The sequence below is a fragment of the Balaenoptera acutorostrata genome, chromosome 21 (assembly GCF_949987535.1).
Source record: "Balaenoptera acutorostrata chromosome 21, mBalAcu1.1, whole genome shotgun sequence".
Taxonomy (NCBI): domain Eukaryota; kingdom Metazoa; phylum Chordata; class Mammalia; order Artiodactyla; family Balaenopteridae; genus Balaenoptera; species Balaenoptera acutorostrata.
The window spans coordinates 25,471,265-25,492,335 of NC_080084.1; the positions used below are offsets into that span (position 1 = coordinate 25,471,265).

At 34.7% G+C, this 21,071-nt stretch overlaps 1 protein-coding gene across 36 annotated transcripts in view; it reads left to right on the plus strand.

Annotated features, from left to right (window-relative positions):
• Window positions 1-21,071, plus strand: part of SORBS2 (sorbin and SH3 domain containing 2) — a 204,819-nt gene that overhangs the window by 102,640 nt on the left and 81,108 nt on the right. For 13 of the 36 annotated variants that reach the window (XM_028165371.2, XM_007177890.3, XM_007177897.3 and 10 more), the window contains 5 exons: window positions 8,547-8,596; window positions 13,698-13,790; window positions 18,400-18,426; window positions 18,660-18,784; window positions 19,570-20,211. In XM_028165371.2, the coding sequence (XP_028021172.2) occupies window positions 8,587-8,596; window positions 13,698-13,790; window positions 18,400-18,426; window positions 18,660-18,784; window positions 19,570-20,211 (897 nt within the window). In that variant the 5' untranslated portion in view covers window positions 8,547-8,586. The remainder of the gene's footprint in view (window positions 1-8,546; window positions 8,597-13,697; window positions 13,791-18,399; window positions 18,427-18,659; window positions 18,785-19,569; window positions 20,212-21,071) is intronic. The other 23 variants (XM_007177901.3, XM_007177903.3, XM_057537447.1 and 20 more) reach the window with 10 other exon arrangements.

A 21,071-nucleotide genomic window follows, 5' to 3' on the forward strand; every position in this document is an offset into this window, starting at 1 on the left:
AATTGACCATATTTGCATGGGTTTATTTCTGGGCTGTCTATTCTGTTCCATTTGTCTATGTGTCTGTTTTTATGCCAATGCTGTATTTTTTTTTACTTCTATAGCTTTGTAATATAGTTTGAAATCAGGAAGTGTGATGCCTCTAGTTTTATTCTTCTTTCTCAAGATTGCTTTGGCTATTCATTTGGTTTTTTGTGATTTCATACAAATTTTAGAACTGTTTTTTCTATTTCTGTGAAAAATGCCATTGGAATTTTGGTAGGGATTGCACTGAATCTGTAGATTGTTTTGGGTAGTATGGACATTTTAACACTATTCTGCCAATCCATGAGCCTGAAATAGCTTTCCATTTATTTATCTCTTCTTCCATTTCTTCTTCCTTTTCTTCCATCAATGTCTTACAGTTTTTAGTGTATGGATCTTTCACCTCCTTGGTTTCATTTATTCCTATGTATTTTGTTCTTTTTGATGCATTTTTAAATGGGATTATTTTCTTAATTTCTTTCTGATATTTTGTTATTAGTGTATAGAAATGCAACTGATTTTTGCATATTGATTTTGTATCCTGCAACTTTACCGAATTCGTTTATTAGTTCTAACAGTTTTTTGGTGGAATGTTTAGGGTTTTCTATATGTAATATCATGTCATCTGCAAATAGAGACAGTTTTACTTCTTCCAAATCAGAAAGAAAGAAGTAAACGTTTTTTTTTTTAAAGATCAAAGATTTGCTCCTCAAAGTAGAAATTTATGGTACTCTCTGTAATGGTGGAAAGCAGGGGAGATACTTTCACTTAGTGAACTAAACAGGAATGGCTGTCATCAGGATGCTATCACTCTGCAATCTGCCACACAATTCTTTATGTGACATTTTACAGACATCTCTTTCCTCCAACCATCACCTTGGGTTATAAGCTGTCAAAGGTAATGGAAAGTCTTTTTTTAAAGGCTAATTGTCACAACCTTTAAGTGTCACTTTCCCTTAGGTTCAATAGCAATGACTTAGCTGGCATAGGAGGCAAGTGTTTGACTGAACCATTTCTTTAGGTCTATCTCCTCTTATTCACTGCAGTGGTGGTGGGGCAGGGGGAGAACTTTGCTAAAAGAAGGCTCTGTTTAAGGAGCAAAGAAAAGTTGCCTGGAAAGCAGAATTCCTTTTCAATTCCAAAATGTTGCTAAGTTGGGCATGGAATAATTGAGTAATGGGAAAATACATACAAATAAACCTTACGAACTGTGGTGGCTTAGTTTAATTTAAAGCAATAAAATATAGTCTGTGTGTTTTCAGGAAAGTCTAGATTATACTCTCATGACTCAATCAAAGGTAAAAGTCTGTCTCAAAATATTCAAAATATTGGTGACTGGGCATGACGCCAGTTAGTCAATTCGGGGATGGTTTGCTGCATTGGGGGGAGGGGGTTTGATCTTGCTGCTGTTGCTACTGCCGAAGAGGATAATGATGTTGCTATAAATCATTTAGATGGCTGCAAACTGGATTTGAATCCAGGTCCACTTGACTTCAAGACCTATCCTTCCAACACTATTCAGTTCACCTGTAACATGTATTTCTATAGTCTAATTCTTTCTATGTTTCTTTGATGATGTGCCTGACTCACCAGATCCACATTAAGGTTCTGGTTTATTTTCATTAGGAATACACTTGGCTTTTGATTTATAGAATAGAAACCAATGGAAATTTTCTAGTACTGTACTATCAAGTTGATCAATAACTTTGTCTTAGAAAAAATGCATTTGTAAGTACTTAGATATATACTATAATCATCCTTAAGTATTGCAGTATAAAAGTAAAAGATACCATGAAAGCAGGATACTAGAGCAATATTAAATCACATGACAATTTAGTGCAAAAAGAAACCAGTATTCTTTTATAATTAAAAAAGAGAGTAAATCACAGACTTTGAGGCTTTGAAATGGCATCAGAAAGAAAATTATCTACCAGGATTGACTTCTAACTAGTATACTTTTTACAGAAAATCTATACGCATTTTGACTAGCTTGCATTGTAAAGTCTCAGAAAGAAAATTGCTAGTTTCCTTGAAAAACATATGGTGCTCTTCAGGAAATTTTTCCAGGTATCATGAAATTTGGTATAATTAAAAAGAACACTTTGTATTTTTTATGAAAATAGTCAATGGCCTCGTGTCCTTTTGTTCATCACTATTCACAGTAATGATTTTGCCTTATTCCTAGAAATGACGTTAAGTGTGTTCTGATCCCAGCATTCACGTATAAATGCTGTTGATGATTTGGCTTCTGAAAACTAAGGACCGATCTTCAGGCACCATTAGCTCAGGAATGTTGGGAGGGATTTAAGTTCTTATGTGGAGGCTGCCCTCATTATTGACTGAGATGATTTGTACCACCCACTCAGAGGCAAAGGAGTCCCTGAGTTGACATCATATACCGGCTGTCAACGCAGAGAAGCCATTCAGAAAAGGGGGAGACGTGGATTCTCATTTTTCTAAGCTCAGGGACTGTAAAGGACATAATAAACGACTTAGGGTATTTCCTGTGTACATTTCAAAGCAGCACATTAATATATTAGAAAAGATAACTAAAGATAAATGTCAACAACCTAAATTAAGTCATCTGGCTGTAATTGAAAAGTGAAATCATTTGGCATTTATGAATACGGCTAATCCTACCACAAAGAGAGAGAGAAAGGATTTGACCACTCAGGGTAGTTTATGCAGAAAGAGTGGTACATATACCATTTCAAAGTAAATTCAGGCTAAAATCTGGTGCATAAAATTAATATGCACCATAGTTTTATTCTTGTGTTTAAAATATCTCTAAGAAATCTAACATCCCTCAATGTTTTCCCACCACTTTGACTATCTGTGAGTCCTTTTTTCTGAATTATATATGAACTGTGAATAGAATAATTTTAAAATAACCTAGCAATTTACTGGATTAAAATTATTCCATGGAAAATCTTTTGGGCTCCAATCTTAAACTCCTCGCATTAGCTGAGCTAAAATGTAGTCCTATCGCTGTATAGCTGGCCTTGGTGCTTAAAATCAAGTCTACAAAAACAAAATGACTAACACAGAATTCTTGGCCAAAATTGAGGAGAGAATTTGCCTCTGCTCCTCTTCAGAATGGGATGCCTCATAATCAAAAGATTTCAAGCAGAATTACAAGATTATAGGCACAAAGTCATGCTGGTGCCCATGAATGAACAATCAAACATCTTAGGATCCTCATTCAAAACTTAAATTACCCAACCTGTTGTCATACGCATGTTGGAAATAAAGCCGACTCTGATCCATTAAAAAAAAAAAAAAAAAGAGATATCTGATCACTGAAATTCAAGCAGAATTAAAAGACCATAGCCACCAAATCATGTCTTATCCATGCATGAACAAGCAGCACAATCTACTGCCAATGCATATTGGGAAAGAACCCTACTCTGACCTATGAGAAAAACAAATCCATTGCTATACACAAATTGGATACACATAATGTTGCCTTTTATATAAAAACTTCAGCAAGAACTGAATTTAAGTAAATACATCTCCGCTCCACCTGTTGAATATCATTTTGATACTCTCATGTACAGACAGTTTTTGCTCTGTGGATTATCTGCTGAGGTTCAAGGTAGTCTGCATTTTATGGTCAGTTTTCATAGTCTTGGACCTGGTTCAATTCTAATTTAAGAGAATACTTGAAATACTGTCTCTCCTAGTAGCATGCAAACACTCCAGGAATTTGATGCTTTCCAGAATAATCTGTGCTTGTTATGTAAGTACAATCAAAGACACTTTTTCAGAACAGAACAAAAGAGATTAGGTTCGCTTTAGTTCAAACTGTCTAAAGAGAGTTCTCAGTTGTGGACTTGTTAATGGCTTTAGTACAAATAATGGAAATAGAATCATGCATTTTTATTAGTCACCCAAGAAGCCTTCGGTTTCGGGTTCTTCTGCAGAGCTCAATCACTGTGGCTTTTCTTTTAAAACTTGGAAAATGTCTTGCCTGATTAGGAAGTTAGTCATTTCACGTTTTGACATCTAAAACAATGTGAAGTTAAAAAACCTCACGTGTTACATTTATAAGTAACAGGATACATCACTTTAAAGATGAAAAGCTCAAGGATTTGTGGCGCCTTTCTTTGTTCCCGTTAATCCTATTTTACTTTCTTCAGTGTCAGATATTTTGTAAATATCGGCATTTGAATTCAGACAACAAATGCTGATTATTAGTTCCCTAACTTGGTATAAAAACATTATTAGAGTAGCAGGTTTTGTGTTCTGAGAGTTAACTTTCCTTCTGTTTGATGTTTTCTTTATCAATCAGTATTGCTCCAGCTCAAACACTGTCTTTGTCATTCAGTTTTAAAACTTAAAACAGTTTTAAACATCAAGTGTTTTGAAAAGGAGTGATAAATAGAATTTGGGAAATGTCTTCACAGTCCTCATTTTTCTGGAGACTTGTTTATTCCTTCTTGTTTTAGCAGTTGCCTCAGCCGTGGTCACAGACATCCCCTGAGGCTTTACTTTTCCATTTATTTTGTCCATTTAAGGTTAACGTATTAGGAGTTTTGCTACTGAGACATTAAAATAAATACATCTGATGGAGTTTTCTCAAGGCTCCTGCACTGACCACTGCCTTCTTCCCTGACTTAATTGGCATCCCTTCAATCCAGGCGGTATTAAGGCTACCAAGTAGGCTACGTTAGGTATTAAGGCTACATACTTAGCTATGTACCACATTTATTTTTGTATTCTGAAAAAGAAAATGGAAATGTGCCTCTTTACTTATACCAGCTGAAAAATAAGAGATAAAATTCATCATAATAAAGTTTCCTTCATTCACTCTTTAAAGTCAGTTGGCCTGTGAAATTTTACTGTAAAATTCAGTGTAACATTGTGGTAATTCTCTCAGTCCTAGATGTGGCAACCGTACACATTACTCCTGCCCTGCTTCTCCTACACTGCTGCAGTGTCCTTCCAGGGTGGATGGGCAAGAATGTGACACAACACAATCAGGTGATACCAAAACACTACATAATGAGGATGTCATCTGTGTTGTTTTCAGTTTATAGCTCTAAAATATAAATTGGGATGAACATCAGTACTCTGATTTTATCCATTCTATATGCTCATTGTTTTAGTATTTATTGAGTACTGGGCATTAGTAATTCAATCTAGGTGTAAAAAAGATAAAATCCTTCTCTTCTTGGTTCATATATACAGCTCATATCATTTATGTGTATTTTTTTCCATGCTATTTTATTTCCCCATTTCTCCCCCTACCCTAGGGTAGAAGGTATCATTATAATTAGCTGGTGTTCACATTTAAAAATTTTTGTAGGTTTAAATAACTTTTTTCCAGTTTATTGAGATATAATTGACATACAGCACTTGTATAAGTTTAAGGTAAACAGCATAATGATGTGACTTACATACATTGTGGAATGACGACCACAATAAGTTTAGTGAACATCCAACATCTCATAGAGATACAAAATTAAAGAAATAGAAAATAATATATTTTTCAATGTGATGAGAAATCTTAGGATTTTCTCTCAACGTCTTTCATATATAACATAAAGCAGTGTTAATTATATTTATCATGTTGCACATTACATCCCTAGTACTTATTTATTTTATAACTGGAAGTTTGTACTTTTTGACTTCCTTCATCCAATTCCCCCTCCCCCTACTCCCTGCCTCTGGCAACCACAAATCTGATCTCTTTTTCTATGAGTCTGTTTGTTCATTTGCTTGTTTTTGAGGTATAGTTGACCTACAACACTATGTCAGTTTCTGTTACACCACATAGTGATTCGATATTTCTATACATTTCAAAATGATCATGACATTAAGTCTAGTTACTATCTGTCACCATACAAAGATATTACATAATTATTAACTATATTCCCCACACTGTACATTTCATACCTGTGACATCTTTACTTTGCAGCTTGGAAGTCTGTACCTCTGAATCTTCCTCACCTATTTCTCTCTTCCCCCCACCCCCTCCCCTTTGGCAACCACCTGTTTGTTCTCTGTATCTGTGATTGTTTCTGTTTTGTTATGTTTGTTCATTTGTTTTGGTTTTTTAAATTATTAAAAAAAAATTTTTTTGCCCATGTTGAGCAGCTTGTGGGATCTTAGTTCCCCGACCAGAGACTGAACCCACGCCCTTGGCAGTGAAAGTGCAGAGTCCTAACCATGGACCGCCAGGGAATTCCGTTTTGTTTTTTAGATTCCACATATAAGTGAAATCATACAGTATTTGTGTCTCTCTGCCTGACTTACTTCACTTATACCCTCTAGTTCCACCCACGTTGTCACAAATGGCAAGATTTCATTCTTTTTTATGCCTGAGTAATATTCCATTGTACATATATACCACATCTTCTTTATCCATTAATGTATGGATGGGTGCTTGGTTGGCTTCCATATCTTGGCTATTCTAAATAATGCTGCAATGAACATAGGAGTGTGTATATCTTTACTAATTAGTGCTTTTGTTTTCTTTGGATAAATACCCAGGAGTGGAATTGCTGGATCTTACAGTAGTTCTATTTTTAATTTTCTGAGGAATCTCCATACTCTTTTCCATAGTGGCTGCAACAATTTACATTCTCACCAATAGTGCAGGAGGGTATACTCTTTTCTCCACATCCTTGCCAACACTTGTTATTTGTTGTCTTTTTGATAATAATTATTCTGACAGGTGTGAGGTGATATCTCATTGTGGTTTTGATTTGCATTTCCCTGATGATTAGTGATGTGGAGTATCTTTTCACATGCCTGTTGGCCATCTGTATGTCTTCTTTGGAAAAATGCCTATTCAAATCCTCTGCCCATTCTTAATTGGGTTGTTTGATTTTTTTGATGTTAAGTTGTATGAATTCTTTGTATATTTTGGATATTAACCCCTTATCAGATAAATTGCTTGCAAATATCTTCTCCCATTTGGTAGGTGGTCTTTATGTTTTGTTGATAGTTTCCTTTGCTGTGCAAAAGCTTTTTTTAGTTTGATGTAGTCCCATTTGTTTATTTTTGCTTTTGTTTCCCTTGCCTGAGGAGACATATCCAAAAAAAATATTACTAAGGCCAGTGTCAAAGAGCATACTGCCTCTATTTTCTTCTAGAAGTTTTATGGTTTCAGGTCTTACATTTAAGTCTTTAATCCATTTTGAATTTATGGTTGTGCATGGTGTGAGCAAGTAGTCCAGTTTGATTCTTTTGATGTAGCTGTCCAGTCTTCCCAATTGGATACTGTAATTTTATTATTAGAATTTCACATTAGTAATAAATAGAACCAGGTTTTCTATAAGAGGTGAACTTCGATGGCCATGTTGAAAGAAAATGATGAATGATGACTAAAGCAGAACATACGAGGACCGGAGAAATGGTCAGAAAAGAGGACAGGGCCAGAACCCTGACAGGCAAACACAAGAAAGCCAGGAAGCTCATTTGGTGCTCTTTTTAGAGAATGAAGAAAAACTTATTTACTGAAGGTCTTTCTTGACAGGTCATGACAGATGATTTCATTTCAACCCTATCCCTACTCATCCATGAGGTATAGATAAAAATTGTTTTAACTATCAGATGTTAGAGTGCTAATGCACATGGAAACTGAATGTGTGGTACAGGGGAAGTTCATGTTCATTAACAACAGGCCCTACTCAGGAGCCAAGGCAAAGTGGCCAGGGTTAAACATCTTTCAGAGAGCTCTTCCTCTTAAAAGAACTGCTTCCTGAAGAGCCTATCCTTTCTCTTTGGTTGTAGGTTATGGATAAATAAGAAACTCTAAAAATGGGCTAAGAGAATACGCCAGGGAAAGAACTAAGTCATCTCACACGTCAAGAAATAATACAAATATTAAAAATTTTTTTTCTACAACAAGCACCATTTTCCCAACCATTTCAAATGAATTAATCTCAATTGTTATACAGCAAACACTTCAATGGGAAAAACTACCATATCTGATACTGAAACAGAAGTGGGTTTTGTAGTAATCATTTATTTCTTGCATCTTTGTAAAAATAGATGAATCTTATCTTCTTTGACTATTTGCTCAACATACATATTAAATACATTAAACATTCCCTGGTAGTAAATTAACTCTATAACAAATTGAAAATAATAATTGAATAATGCAAGGTAATGATTTCAAAGTACCAGAGTGCTTATTAAAATTCTGGAAGAGGATGCTTAACAACCAGTGATCCTTTCTGGCTTAGAGAACAAAAACTGTTATTATAAATGTTTATGAAAGCAATTTAATTTTTAACAATGAAAACCCCACTCCATTTTCATCCATTAATGGTCACCATTAAGCAAAAACATAAGTTTATGTTTAGGATAATAAGACCAATAATAACTGAAGTTTAACTTGAATAGAACTATAAATTCTGGCCACCTTATTAAACTCTAATTTAAATAAGACTAATGATCATGTGATATTAACTCACAGGTACACCAAAACAGAACGAAAACAAAAACACTCTTTCATGATATTTTGTTCCCCATGCTAGTGAACAAATTAATACATCATTTTTTTTCTACAGGAAAACTGAAGACTTTAATAACAAACCCTCCAAGGTCAAAATGAACACAGGTATGCTGTCTCTGTTAGTTTTAAACTCTTCAGCCTTGCTCTCTAAATATCATCTTGGCCCTAAATCATTAGTTTAGCACTCTGCTGATCCTAAATGTGATACTGAGTTTCTTAGATAGTCTAAATTCATTACTTGATTTCTTTGTTTTTGTGTTTTAATCTTATAGCTATCAAAAGTAGACTTTTCCGTTTTGCTGTCTATTCTTACTCCCTTTCTCTGTAATCATATCATGACGTTAACTCCTGTAAACCCTAGGAAGAGGTAGCATGCCATTCAATGCATACATCTGAAATCTCTCACTTAAAATAGGTTAAATTCATAGGCAAGTTGCTCTAGTAGAAAATATTTAAAATCCCCCGTTCTGTAAACATTTTATGTTGACAGCGACCGTAGATAGAGTGCCAAAGCTTCACAGGAAATCAGCTTAATTAATCCACAGACACAATACACTTAAAGTCTTAAGCATTATATTTTTTGATGTGGGAACAGTATCTCCAAATAGCTTAATAACATTGGTGCTCTGAACTCTTGTGCTGTATACAGATTAACTGTAAAATGTTTGTGATACTTGCTTGATACATATGATTTTTTTCCATAATATAAGCATTTTAGCTTATATTTTCACCTTCCTCTCCCCCTGAAATTTTTATATTCAGTGTTGAATAATTCTGGAAAACAACTGTCTCACTGAAATTTTGTAACTTGTATTTTAAAAATAGCACTTCCTATCCACAAGTGATCACTGGGAAGTTGTTTTAGTGCCGTCACTCCACAGCAAAGGAGAAAGGATAGTGGAAGACGTTTTTCTCATGTCAAGCTGGTTGCCTTTTTGCTGTCTCTTGTTATCAAATTGCCTCAAGGGAGGATTAACAACCATTGGTGAAAACCAATATCTAATCCCTAGATCAAGTGTAGAGACATGCGCTATTGAACATGATTCTGCAGCTGCCCCTTAGCAGAAACCTGCTGTAACCGACCAAAGAGAATTCGAGGTCGGCTGGCCCCTGAAGATGCAGTCAGCCCGTAGGTGTGTAGAGCACCAGGCAAGATGAGGATATTGGAGACAGTCGAAATATACAAGGAAGGCTTAGAAATCAAGAGAAAGTATAACCCTGGAAATGAACCAAGAAAAGTCATTTGGATAACTGGAGATGACAGAATTATACATGGGAAATGAAAGGAAAATATTATTAGGCAAAAGAGATTGAAGAAAGCAAATAGAATAGAGGGCCCACAGCTGAGCTATGGTAAGTCATACTGTGAAACTGCAAAATCACTCCAGCAGGACGTGCACAGGAGGAAGTTATATTTACTGATTGTTCTGCAGCATTTTCCTGCAGACCTAAGTTGAACATAACTTCCCAATATCCTTCATTTTGTGGAGTCTGATTTTCCTATTTATTATAACCCTATTATGACAGAGGTATAATATGTGATTATACTAAATATGCCATATTCATTACAATGCATTTAGTAATTAACCTTCCCATTCATAGAATTCAATCCATAATAACAAAGTAGGCAAATAGAAATTTGTAAATTTGTTTAGTTCTCTAGGGTACTTGAGCCAAGTTACTGTTATAGCAGCATGAATATAACCCTCTAAACATCCTCTCATTAAAAGGAATAAGCTGGGCTTTATATGGAATGCTAATTTGCATAGATATTTTGATTATATGAGTGAATTTATACATCTATGTATGCATGTAAAATATGATATTCAAACATATGCATACATAATTAATTAGAAGTGACTGGAACCCTTTGTTTAAAATGCTTTGTTTAAAATGTTAAAATACTATAATGTTGCTATAAAAACATACCACTTTTGAAAATACATATAAATAATACTGTAGGAAGTTGAAAAAAGCATTGCCACTGTATCTCAAAATGAAGTAGAAATTAGTTCCTAAATATCCAATAAATAAAATGGGTCTTCATTATTTAAATACCTATCAATCATTAAAGGGATATATTACTATTTCAGTGTTCAATGTTCAGTCACTAATGTTTAAAAAAAAAGATTCTTTTAAAGCAGCTCTTTGGTTTTTAGTCAAATACATAATAAACGAGCCAAGGGAATTGTGATACATTTTTCATACTAAAGTATCTAAATAATGTATAAAAATATACAAAACAGCATGTTTTGTATATTTGTTCTCTTGGAATTTTCGATCCACTATTTTCTAAGGAAAATCTTAGCTATGGAGGAAAGAGAGTAAGACATCAAATGATTCACTGTATGTGGTTTACTTCTGTGAGTGTTTTCCAGCAGTAGAAACAGCTACTGAGAGTCCTGCTGCTGCCTGGAAGAGTGTGCAGGTCATTAATGAGTGTGAAGGTAACGGTAGCATTAGGATTCTTTGGGATGACCTAAGTATGTAAGACAGCACCCTCATTTTGTGATCTTAAAGATATCTTCAATAAATAGCAGAAAGTATGTACACAATAAGTAGAAACAACATAATAGATTTCTCTGTTCCAGCAATTTCACAAATGCCTCAACTTTTCAAATTAAGCTCTTTATTAACCTGTTACTAAAGACAAATTCTCCAGTCATTTTATCTAGTTCTTAGAGTTACCTAGATTACAAAAATTATTTAACCCACGGGGCTTCCCTGGTGGCGCAGTGGTTGAGAATCCTCCTGCCAATGCAGGGGACACGGGTTCGAGCCCTGGTCTGGGAAGATCCCACATGCCGCGGAGCAGCTAGGCCCGTGAGCCACGATTACTGAGCCTGCGCGTCTGGAGCCTGTGCTCCGCGACAAGAGAGGCCGCGATAGTGAGAGGCCCGCGCACCGCGATGAAGAGTGGCCCCCGCTTGCCGCAACTAGAGAAAGCCCTCGCACAGAAACGAAGATCCAACACAGCCAAAAATAAATAAATTAATTTTAAAAAAGAATTTATTTAACCCAGAGGTTCCCACACTTTCTTGGTTTACGGTGCCAAGATAGTTCAGTAATTTTCTACCACACTCTCAAGCCAAAAGAAGTACCTAACAGTTGTATTTATTAAGTAGTTAGGTGCAAACAACTTAGTAAGTACTCATGTTCTATCAACTCAGAAGCAATTTGAAAAAATAATATACTTCAACTGAAAAGTAATCATTTTATCTCATTCTTTATAACCACAGTTACTTGTTATTGGGATGTCTGTGCGTATTGGATGCTACAAAACTTCTCAGACTTGGAATTAGATTGTACATCACCACTCCCAGTTACTGGTCCAGGTTATTTTCACAGGGCACTTGCTTTCCATCACAGCAATCACCAAAAACCCAGCTTTACAAAGACGTGACATCATTTACAGGAAGATAACACGACCTCTCATGTTGAAACTGGGAACTACCTCAGGATAGTGGTGTATGCAGTCTGTCTGATAGATATCGCTGTTTTCCTCAAAAATGTGAACTGTGTCCCCAAACCCTTGTGAATCCACTGAGGTGGGTGCTCAACACAGAGTTTTGGAAACCAAAGGCTTAACCAGTGACCTTGGGTCTCCTCATTCTGAAATTTTCCCTTTGCATCTCTGCTTGTTTTCAGATGTTCAAAATTAAAAGAACAAGAAAATTAAATCTCTTAGAGAGCTTTCCATTTACACTTTCAACACCCTGGACTACTTAACCCTTTTAGACATTGACAGCTGCTGTATACTGCATATTAAATTATATTACCTCCATTTTATCAGAAACACTCATCCCTCATAACTATTTTCAGTTTGCAGAGATTGCTAAAATCCTATCGGTGCCTCTCCTAAAGATACATTTTGTTGTATGTTTCTACCATTTATGTCTTTCTGTATTTGGTCTTTGATTTGTTTGATTTACTTTCGTATGTTGTTTCAAGTCATTTTTCTGTTTTAATTATTATCTGCATTACGAAATTGTTATTTTAAGCATATATCAATATTTAAGAAATTATATTTTGACATGAGAATCATTCTATCAATTTTAAGGTCTGCTGACCTTACTACTTGTGATTTTACCAACAATTAGTCCAAATCATACTTTCAAGCACTCTTAAATTCTCTCACATCCAATAACAAAGTGGATACACTCCTTAAGAAATAAAGAAAAATAATATATAAGACTAGCATGCGGCAATATATAATAATTATGTTTAATATTGGTGGTTAAAGAATTTATCTTCTTGTTACAACTTTCAAAAAGAATTAAATTTAAGTTCTTTTGGTTGCAGGGGAATGAGCAAAACTATTTATTGCACATTCCAAATAAAAAGGAATGTGGGAATGGAATTGGAATCTGTTCGTAAATAGAACATTAACCTTCCAATTTTAGAAGTCTTGTTATGCTAAACTTCTCAAATCATATTAAAATAGCTGATGAATTTTCACTTATTTTGCTTCATGTTGTGATTTGCATAAGTGAAAATATACAGATCATATACATATTTTTCGAAAGTACAAAAACTAATTTTTAAAAACATGGTCATTTCAGTACTGTATATATCAACATTGTTTTTTATCTCAATTAGGCAAATTATTCCCATAACTAATAATAACCATGGGAAGACACAGTATTGCCATAACACCATTTGTTTTTCTTTATGAATCTTATGTATCAAATATATTATACCTATAACAGCTAACAACTTTTACTTCAAGAGGTTCTTCAAGCTGTTTTCAGGAATCATAATAGCTAGAATACAGTAAAACCTATATGCTGGATACAAAAGTATGTTATACCATAGCTCTTAATCCTGAAGTACAGGTTATTCATAACTCTAAAAGCTAGTTACACTGCTTGTAAATTTAATAGTTGAATTTAAATGGTATAAACAAAGTTGAATTCTATAGCTGTGTGTTATTTAAAGAAAAACCATAAAATGTTAAGTATAAAATCTGATTTTTTTATTAAATCATTGGCATCTATTTCTAAGACAGACCCCTGGCTTTTTCTTCTGTTTTGTTTTGCTTTAGTTTGGGGTGGGTGTAAATTCTGCAGATGTATTCCATGGTTACTAGTTCTGACTGTTCATCTTTTTTCTCATGGATGTCTGCCACATTTCACTGAAAATGCATGATACTGCATGTGCTTTATCCTTTGCTGTGGCCTCTGCTATATCATTTTTTTGCTTCCAGATAGCGGTGGGTGTGCTCGCAAACGTGCTGCCATGTCTGTTACATTAACATCTGTGAAGAGAGTTCAAAGTTCTCCAAACCTATTGGCTGCAGGTATAATATCACTAACTCACAGAATGTCATACTTGAATGCCTTTCTCTGACCTTTCTTTCTTTCCAGAATTATCCTGTTTGGATGATGAAAGTGGCTGTAAATACCTTTCTAATGCCCCACAAGTTCTTATTTTTCTTGCATCAAGAATAGCTCCTATCCCTTATGACTGTTTTGCTCTAAAAATAAAAAAGCCAAAGGAAACTGATATCTTGTAGAAAACATTTTAAAAATCTAATTAAAAACAACAGTCACTTGCCAAAAATGTGTTAAGTAAATGCAAGTGTTAATAGCTATTGAAGTTTTTGTATCGCATGAACTAAAGGAACATAATATTTAATTAAGATAACTCACAGGTGCTTTTGTTGTTTTTCACCTAAAAATTGTTGGGGGGTGGGGACACAGAGGGTTAGGAAGTGGGATTTGCAGGAAACTGAATCTTTATTAATTTGCTTCTATACCAAAGGTTGCAAATATAATGATAGAATATTAGTTTTGAAAGAGACTTTAAACCTTCCTTTAATCCAATCAGCAAAGAACCTTCTATTATATATTTTTAAACATCTTGGTCCAATTAAGATTAACATGCACCCACAAGTATAAATATACTGTAGAAAGTAACTGGGGGTGATACTTCAGCATCCACTAAAGTGGGTCTCCTTATAATAAATAATCTCTCATGACTTCCACCCTGGCCTCTCTAGACCCTGAAATACACCCATATGTTTTGGTGACTGGTTAGTTGGTTGGTTGGTTTGATTGTTGGTTGGCTAGTTGAGGGTTCCTTGGTTTTTTTTTTTTTTATAATATTCATGGCTTTTGGAGCAGAAGAGGGAAAGGGATGAAGAGTGTTTAAATAATTCTAATTCTCACGGTGCATATTAGTGTCTTTTACACACATCCATTTAGTCGTTAAATAGTCAGGATGTCCTTGGCTTTAAAGCCACTTGATCCTAAACTACCCAGCTTCGTTGAGGAAAAAACAAGCTTCCATGTGGAGAATCCCACTCCTGCCCACCACCTCCAATCCATAAATAGATTTCAATGTCTAAGTTTAAATACGAAGCCAGGTGGTTCCATAATATATTACATTTTTTAAAACAATGTAAATTGCATTGTAGTGTATGTAGTATGATCTCATTTTGGTTTGAAAAAAATTCTCTTTATATATGTATTTGTACATGTTTGTTCATGTGTATGTGAGCAGGAAAAATGTTAGAAAAACTACAAATGTAGTTTGTAGGGAAATGAGAATGAAGAGAAATAAGAAAGTAAATAAAATAAAGTCCAGGGACATCAGGTAGTTGGAATGTGTATACCATGAATATCATTGGCATTTCAACCACGTAAAATTCTAGCCCAAGCTACTCAGATGTGGACCATTAAGGCACATGCTAGGGAACATGGCAATGCTTCAAAAATGCCATATTGTTGTTATTTATAAAAGTAACCACAGAAAGAATACTATTAGGTTGAACTAGAGACTGCCATTTTGGAGAGTCAAAGCTAGAAGATTAGTAATTTCATATCATTCAACTTAATATACTATAATGCTTCAGAATCAAAATATTAGAAAATGTTAAATACTTGGGGAATATAAAATAATCTTCAGTAATAAAAGTTAGTAGTCACTCTGGACCATTTTAAATTTCGTATCACTCCTATTATATCAAATAGTAGTAAGAGTTCTAGAGAATGAGGTCCCCTCAATTTTGGATTTAATTGTTACATTAAAAATAGATCTCTTTTGTATTAATTAGACATGTAAGGTATGAGCCCCTTTTCAAAGAAGTTTTAATTACATTTTGAAGAAAGAAATCAGCCTCTTTGTATGCCCACTCACATTATACGGTAGCCTTCATAATAAGAACTTATTTGACAGTCCTTTTTGTGAATCAAGGAAGATTAATAAATATTTATTGCTTTAAATATTGTTAAAATAGAGCAGCCTTTAAGTAGAGGCTGTTAGACTACCTCCACAAAAGATTCGAACCTTCCCAATCTCTCCTCCCAGATCAGAGAGTCAATATGAGCTGCTAGTCATCAACTATTTGTCCACTAAATCAGTCTGTCTTTCTCTTTTGCTTTTACAAGAAGTAGAGTCCCAATGGACAATTCATGTATTGGAATCATAAAGTTGGAAAGGACCTCTAAGGACGTAAAGTCCAATGCCCGACACCAAGCCAGGAATGGAACTTCTCTGACAGGTGTTCCCTACCTTCTGCCAGGACACAGGGAGTGCTCATTGTAAGAGTAAAGAGCAGGTATAGTTTTTGGTTCTCAGAGACTCTATTGATTTTCACACGCAGAACAGCCAGGGAACAATAAATCTGTCCCATTTCCTCATTCTTACATTTTCAAAGAAGCAATGACTACCCACTAAAGAATACTAGAAATTAACAACTCTGATCCCTAGAATTCTAGTTCTGTTTTTTTCACAAGTGAATGGTCATGAATAATGTTCATGATATTGATCAAAACCATTTTCTCCATGCATTTGCCAAGTCATTTATTGGCCCAACCCTTAAAAAAAAAACTTTATTCTCTTTACTTGACATGGATCTAGGATTTTAATCATTAATATAAGCTTCATTAAAATATGGTTTTGTCCTGAAGTTTTGATCCATGGCCATTTTTATCCTTTCTCCTTTCTCATAATTCTACACGCTTGTGTCTACAGTGTAAAGCAGGGCTTTTCCGTAGAGCTCCCCATTATTAATATCTCATATTTCCTGTAGCATAGGTACAGTTTCATTTGGCGATACTTGGGCCTGGTAAGAGGGGAAAGGGATAGACCCTAGTTGAGCCTACAGTGACTATCCTCTGATTCTTGCACCTAATGTTTATCCCACTGAAGTTTCCATAACCTCCAATATGGTGACCAGTAAGAAGAAACAAAACGGGCCCTCTACAAACTGTCAATTACGGGAAGTTTACTTCAAGTGTCCTTCAAGTCTGCTCAACATACCCTCCTCTTCCTCACCAAGTCTACACCTCTCACACCTCCAAGCATCTGGCTCCTATCACATCTATCCCCAGCACGTACCCTTGTTTATAAGCTCAGTTTTATCAAACCAAGAGTAAAATTAACTCCCTATTCTCACGCAAATAATTACACTATAAGTAATAATAATTATTATTAATGCTGCTTCTCTTTTCATTGCCACCTCCCCGAGTCCCAGAACTTGTTCCTTTTCCACAAACAGTATGTGGCACCAGGTGGTTACGAAATCGCTCTCCTTGGGTGCCCCAAAGCGGACCTCCGATCGCTCTGTATTGCTACACCGTGTTTGCTTTCTTTATAGAGAGTCCTCATCATCGTTTAAGTGCTTGAGAATTTCAATCATTTCTGCTTCCATCAAATCCTAGAAATATTTCATGTATAACTTTTCAAAGTTATTTTTACTTCGTGGTACCCATTTTATTACTCTGATTTTGAGTTCATTGGAGATAAGTCCATACTACATCAGCAACTATCATAAAGAATGAAGATTTATTAGTCTCCTCTAACTCACCTAAGCTGGAGTCATTCTAATGTACTCTGTGCCAATTCACACTTATTTTTCTTCTTTTGATTTGGAAAGAATCTATTATAAATGTTTTATCTAAAAATCAAAGTCTTGTATTTCTCAACTAATTTTTATCATTCCAAATTTATGTGTTTAGATTTCAAAATAACTATTCCTTAAGCATTAGAAAGAAAACAGAGAGTCCTTTTTACATGCAACTTTCATGTTCTATTAGGCATTGAAATAACAGCAATTAATAATGGTTTCAGGGAACATGCAGAAGGAATCCAGGACCTGGACAGAAGGTTAGGCTGAATGACCCCTAAGACCCTTTCCAAAATTAAGGCTTTATGATTCTAGGTGAAGTTGGCCATGTGTTATAATAGAGCCAAGCAACACAAATTGATTACCTAAAATTGTTCATAAGTTATAGGAGATTCTTGAATGTATAATTCCAATAAAACTGAGAGTAAATATGTCATTGAGCCACTTCCCAACTGCATTATCAAAAGCAATTTATTACTACTGAAATGCTTACTGCAAGACAATGGAATATATTGTAACAGCTCTTTCAGAATTGAATATAAAATGACTCAAATGGCAATAAGAAGAAAATTCAAAGTCTAGAGAATAATTTGAAAATATCACATAATATGGTAGGGTATTTACACTTTCTTAAGGTAAAAAACCCCACAAACTACAAAAAATCGATGGCATTGAAAGCTAAGGATCTGGTGGATTGATTCACTGCTGGGAGAAGCATTCATTGTTTACAAACCATTTGATCCTTTAATTTGATATTTAGAAATTCATCCAGCTTAAGCAATAATAAGATAAAATTGAATGGTTGCAATATTACTGAGGGAAAAAATCAGTGTTTGATATATGTGTTAATTATATATTATAGATATTTAATGAATTACATTCTAACTGGAGTAAAAATAAATGCACAAACTTCCATTAGTTTATTTGATGTACCCAGAGTTTTAGAACTGAGATAATGTTTGCCAAAAAATACATGTAGCTCTTGGCCAAATGACCTTTACGCGACTGTTCGTTTCTTTCACCGGAGTATTAATTTCAACATTTCTTTTTCTTTTAGGGCGTGATTCTCAGTCACCAGACTCAGGTACAAAAAAAACTATTCTGAATAACCACTACATTTGTTGTGAGTTTTTTAAAAAACATATTTATAGCCACATTGCTAATCCTACCGTAAACTTAAACTGCATAAACATTTATGCATATTAAACTTTTAAGAAGAAAACTTCCATTTTGGAAATAAAAAATAAATTCTATTTAAAAAATGTTAAAAGTGAATGTAGATATTTTTGTATCCGATTTGCTTTCCCTTAATAAAAGCTTGGAGATGTTACAATGATCGAAATCAAGAGACACTGAATGGAGATGCTACATATTCCTCTCTTGCAGCAAAAGGTTTTAGAAGCGTTCGACCAAATCTACAAGAAAAAAAATCACCAGCTCAGGTAATCTTGCACACTGTTGTCTACTGTGTTATTTTAAAGCACGGCTATTAGGCCACTGCTCTAGAGCCTCTTTTCTAGTAACATGCATATTTTGATATGTTTCATTTTTGATATGGTTTTGCTTTTGTATTCGTATTGACTTGTATTTACAACATGGAAGACATGTCTTAAGTTCAAAACAGGTTTCTGAATATTTTTTCTAATTCAGCTGATAAAAGCAGGTCAGTTTCTGACATAATTTTTAGGATATTTTCTAATTCTTAAAAAACTGCCAGCTGATGATTTGGATTTCAAAGTTATGAGGTCAGCAATATATTATTTACTCAATAAATATGAGTTATACAACTGCTCATTATATTAACTAAAGAAACTCTGTGTTGGAGATATTAGTAAAATTGTGTTACAGGCATGAAAAGTGTTACCAAAACAATGTGAGTAAATACTATATATATATATACCTCAAGGTCTAAAAATATGCCAAGAGAACATATGTTCACTTTTAACCTAATTTCCCAGAATGTAGATGGAGACAAACTTTATAATGTATTCTCTATAAAACTATTTTCCTCCAGAGGGCAACTATTGATAATAAATTAAAACACATTCTAAACAAAAGAAAAATGATCATTCAATCTGGCCATCAAAATGTATAGCATAATAAGAAGGTATCAGGTTGCTTTACTTTCTTTAAGGGTAGAGTTAACACTGGTTTAATGATTAACTTTGACTTTCTCTCTGTTTTTCCTTCAACATTATTTCTTTCTCCGGATGTTTTGATAATCCAGGCACCCCTTCCACCACCCAGAAAAGAGAGCTTTTGTAGCTCCTTGATAACCAGTCACACAAAGGGTGACATTTTAGACCAATTAGTAACTAACACACAAATTCCCTCCTGTACAGAGTTCTCTACTAACAAAACACCTCTTCAGGGAACTATGTATTCTAATGATGAGTCCAGCCAGACAATTGTATATTCTCAAGAATCTAACACAACTGTGTCGTATACACAAAAAATCACTAATCCACTACCACCACCTTCCAGCACAGGTCCCCCACCAAAAGCTGACATGAGTACCCCATTTCTACAAGAGGACTACACGCAAGATTCTCAGACTCGGAGAATCTCTACGTTGAAACTAATCCATAACCAGGATCCAGGAAGTAGCATCCCCTTTAATCCTCCACAGTTTTCCAAATCTGTTGAAGTACCCTCATTTCGCAAAAGGCCTTGCTCACCACCCCCTAACCCAGTGCCTGAGATACACACAGCATCTCTTTCCATTCAGATAGCTCCCCTTTCAGGACACAATCCTGAAAGCCACAAACAGCCACCTGAGCTTTCTCCAGAGACTGCAAAGATACCTCTTCAGCCAGAGAGACAAAAACCTGCAGTTGCTGCGGCCTCTCAGTCCTCAGACTGCCAAGTGGTACCTTACACTTTCCAATCTCTTCTTACAGCATTCTGCAGAGACCCTAACTCCTTTGGTTTGGGCTTCTTAGATAATCCAATGCTTTGTTAGTTTGCGATCAGGAAAGGAGAAAGAAACCATCTTCCTATTTAAAACCCTACTAAATTCATCGAGAAGTTTCTAGGTATTTTTTAATTTAAAAAATATCTACATAAAAAAATACATATCTACAGATCTTTTATCCAGAAATAATGTTTTAACAGTTTCTTCCTTCTAGGTATTTATTAGAAATCATTGATGATTGGTTATCACTTAAGGCTGCAAAGTACTTTTAAGTTTTAAAGAAATATTTTTCATGCCAGACCTTTGAGTACCTAGATCTTACTTTATTTACATGTGTAAAACCTCTTAAAATAATTGTCCATTATAATTCACTTTGGCAAGAAACATTCATCTTAATTCCACCAGAGTTTATTTTCTTGTAGTTCAATATTCATTTTCATTGAAACTTGATCAATTTCTACCTTTTTAAGTTTACAATTTCAGAAAGTCTATTAATCAATCTTTAGTACTCAGACTATTAAGAAGTAAATCTTTATTTGCTTATACATAAAATTCTCCCATAGTGTCATTCTGCTGATATTTATTAATCTAGTTAGAAGAGAAATGTGTTTGTCTTCTTGGCTTTTCCACAAAATGATGTAATGTTAAGAGCATAAGCTTTAATGATAAAGTGCAGATTTCAATCCAAACTCCATCACTGGCTATGTGATGAGGCAACCATCCTAACTACTCTGTGAGTCTGAACAAAGAAATGAGAATATTAATTAATCCTTAATTCTTAGGTTGTGATAAGAGTAGGGAGATAGTAGAGGTAA